This window comes from Cupressus sempervirens, chromosome 9 (genome assembly GCF_028749045.1).
Source record: "Cupressus sempervirens isolate cs-2001-9-10 chromosome 9, ASM2874904v1, whole genome shotgun sequence".
Classification (NCBI taxonomy): Eukaryota; Viridiplantae; Streptophyta; class Pinopsida; order Cupressales; family Cupressaceae; genus Cupressus; species Cupressus sempervirens.
In genome coordinates this window covers 335,946,992-335,950,595 of record NC_143126.1, presented here as the reverse complement: position 1 = coordinate 335,950,595, position 3,604 = coordinate 335,946,992, and the positions used below count along the sequence as shown (strand labels likewise).

The window sequence follows — 3,604 nt, the reverse complement described above, 5'->3', positions numbered from 1 at the left end:
GCAAGTGTAGATTCATGCACTTGTAATATAGAACTACAAATTTTTCTCTTTATAATATTTATTTCTAAACTTTTCTCCTAAATTTTAATTCCAGCAATTATTTTTTATTATATTAATTTAAACTTAAAAAATAAAAAAATAAAATAAAGACGTGCGCTCCCACCAGTTTCACAAATGATTCTTTAAAAAGGTAAAAAAAACATTGAAAATTGCTTAAAACTTACAAAATATCTATAGTTTTATACAAAATTCACCAATATACATAAATTTTGCACTTACTACTGGTCTACAAATGATCATCTCTCTTTTTATAATAATGGGTATTTTTTCTTTTTAATTTCCCGTTTCAGTGGGTGCTACAGTTGAAGGGAAATTACCGAGTCACTTTTAATACAATAAACGGACTCTTGAGTCTTTCTTGGGCCTAAGAACGATGAGTGCAAAATATGCTTCCATGCTATGAAAACAACATTAATGTACCTAGTTTTGACTGCAAGAAGAAATATGGGTCCATGAATCCTGGGATCTTTTTTCTTTCCCAAACATACAATTGGATGCCCAAGATTCGAGTCATAGCATGAACGAAGAAGCTGCTGTGAAGAAGAGCGTGATGACAAGAGAGAGCTTGTGTGGGTTCAGCGTTGGAGTGGCGTTTGGGAGCCATGGATAAGTGTCTGGTGGTGGCAAAACACATTCATCTCCATTGAAATATAATCTGCGAGGAAATGCCCATCCCTGCTTCAATGTAAATGTCTCCTTGTCCTTCCGAAGCAGCACTTCTGACTGCACACTTCCCATCACTCCTGCCTGCATCAGCATGTCATTGTAGAACTTCTGTCCCCAAAACATGGCAGTGTCATCTGCACTTTCCCCAACCTTCAACACATTAGAACTTCATTTTCTTGTCAAAATGCAAACCCACAGAATCAAATAGTATACTAGTATTACGCAAGAGTCTACGGTACAACAATAAATTGTGAACTTCTTATCGAAAAGATCTTCTATTCAAGTCTACTCAAACTCAACAAAATAAATAAAATTAAATAAAATTAAATAAGGAGAACAGAACACAGAGTAACAAAAACCAAGCATAAGAACAATAAATGCTTGAATACATCAGAGAATTGTTTACATGTTACTGAACAAATTAACTAGAAATAAATGGGAGAGCCTTGCTTTTAGAGAGAATGGCAGAAGAAGAGGAAGAGGAAGAATGCTTACTGATGGAGCCATAAGGAGTCAATGACTTGTAGTTGAAACTGAACACCTGGGTGACATTGTTGAAATTTGGGTGCTGAGCAACCAAAGTCCAATCGGTGTAGTTCATTTTGTAGTTGAAATTGGTGATGGTGATTTTAACCCGCCAGTAGTCTTTGTAATTCAGTTTGACATGCCAGTGTACTCTGATTGGGCACATGTGACGCGTACATTGTAACAGGGGCGTCAAACTTTTTGTGGGTGAATTTATCCCCGGGTTCCTCAAAATGGGCGAATCGCTCCTGCAACACAGATTCCATAACAAATTGTCATTTGGTAATCTGGATGACTCACTGATTTGAGTTAAATAAACCCAGATGAGATGGAGTGAAACAAACGTACTCAATACAGCCGGGCTGAGGGAGGTTTTTCCGGCAGGAGCAGGCGCAATTGGGGCATGGCGTAATGGTGTCGTTGTAGAATGAGGAAAACGAAACACAACAAGGTCGGTTCTTCTGAGCCAGAAATTGAGAGTAAGTGCATGTTACGTTCCATGTCACTGCACAAGGGTTCAAAGTTGAAAGTTTTAGCGGGCAGAAAAAGACCAAGCTGAGAATGAATGAATGTAAAAAACATGGAGATTATGTGATGAATAAACTTACTGAGAGCTTGTGTGGTTCGCCGTCGATCTACAGTGAAAAACAAACTGGCCGGAACTTTTTTGGCAGGGCCGCAAGTAAAACCAGGTCCAGGTGCGAGGAGAGTGAAATTCTTGGGCAGTTTAACAGTTTTGTTGGTGTTCCCTGAATTGCCAACACTGATTTGGAAGGATGCAATGGAGTTTGGAGGATCCTGCGCCCATGATGCCAACGCCCCTGCTTTGCAACAATTTACAAATTGCTGGTTGTACGGCACCCCTGGTAGCAGATCCACCACAGTTGGAGTTTTCTTGCAACAGTGGGGAATGTTTGCTTTCCACTTTGAACAATCGCCTTGCTCTGTTGTCTGAGCACCCACCATGGACCAAATCACCTCTTTCTTCGCCCATGTCCATCCCAACGTCCATCCTGGAGGGCTTGGCACGTGTCTGTACTGCTGAAAATTGTGCATTGTCACTGCCACCTGTGCACATCAAAAAGAAGCACATTTCAAATGTGTGCATGAGATTCTAGTTTGAGCAATATATTCCGGTGTAACACTGGTACTGTGGTACATGGAGATATGGGGATATCTGAAGGATGAAGGGCCTTAATTTCGGGACGATCCGGGATGGTGGAGGACAGTGGCCGGCTAGGAGGGTGTTGTATCCTATACATGTAGAATTTGAAATGTTAATTATTATAAAGTGATGTTTCAGTATGACATATCAAATTATAATACTTGAACATAGCGAGATCGAAATACTAACCAAAACCATTGAATATTAAACATAGTAACATAGTACATATACCCAATAGTAACATTCGAAAAACAAAAGTCAAATAGAAATTCAAGTACTCATCCCAACTGCTATGTGATTGTGGAATGGCGAGAGTTTGAGGTACTCCAAGTACCTGATACAGAGACATATCAGAGACAGGCACTTGGAGTTTGTGGAAGAGGTGGAAAACTAAGAGTCCCCATATTTCATGCTATATTCTAAGTTTTGATTTGCTTAAACGATTTATATGAAATATAAATGAATCCTATTTAAAAAGCTAAGCGCAATTCAAACCAATTTTATGCATCATGAAAATTTCAAATCATCTATGTTGATACCTCTTCGACTGAAATATTTGAAAGATGTATATGAATAAGAAATATATTGGCAGGTGTTTTACTTACAACATAGCCATCTGCAGTCCAGGACATGATATCCCATTTGATTGTTATATTCCCAGTTGGGTCTAGTGGATCATATGCATCTACACATGCAAACCGTATAATTATGTAATGAATCTGTATCTACACATTTTGCAGCAGCATATAACTAGAAATGAGATGAGGAATTGGATCACTCACCGGCTGGTCGAAAGACAATAACCAGGACTGAAAAGATCAAGAAAAGACATGCGTTCCTCGCCATTGGCATTCTGGAGATCTGAAACCGTGATTAACTAAACTGAATTCAAAATTCAAATTGAAGAGGCAGAGTTAACAGAGCATTGCATTTGAGTTGAGGATGGTTGAGTTTTAATGATAAAAGGAAAGATTTGTTGGTTGATGGGGACAAAGTTGTGTGTAGAGGAATGTGGAGTTCCCACCAAGAGTTTGTTGAGTGGAATGTGTCATGAAATTTGGTGAGATGCCCAAACACGAAGCAAACTGGAGATTATTCGCAAACTGCAGCTTGTGGGATGGTGAGCTGTCACTCTGCAATGTTGATGAAGGTTTTTTCTTTTCAACTTTGCTTTACTTTCAAGAGTTT

General features: G+C 38.9%; 1 protein-coding gene across 2 annotated transcripts; it reads right to left on the bottom strand.

Moving 5' to 3' along the window:
• Nucleotides 1–213: 213 nt before the first annotated feature.
• LOC149538710 (COBRA-like protein 4) lies at nt 214–3,343 on the bottom strand. Of its 2 annotated transcripts, XM_089800045.1 has the most exons (7): nt 3,199–3,343; nt 3,022–3,101; nt 2,699–2,750; nt 1,860–2,321; nt 1,600–1,756; nt 1,222–1,499; nt 214–860 (listed from the first exon to the last, which is right to left on the bottom strand). In XM_089800045.1, the coding sequence occupies exons 1-7, from the start codon at nt 3,266–3,268 to the stop codon at nt 571–573; spliced, it is 1,389 nt and encodes a 462-aa protein (XP_089656171.1). In that variant the 5' UTR covers nt 3,269–3,343; the 3' UTR covers nt 214–570. The 2 variants fall into 2 exon arrangements, with proteins under 2 accessions (XP_089656171.1, XP_089656172.1); XM_089800046.1 differs by lacking the exon at nt 2,699–2,750 and having other exon boundaries at nt 1,860–2,319.
• Nucleotides 3,344–3,604: the final 261 nt, after the last annotated feature.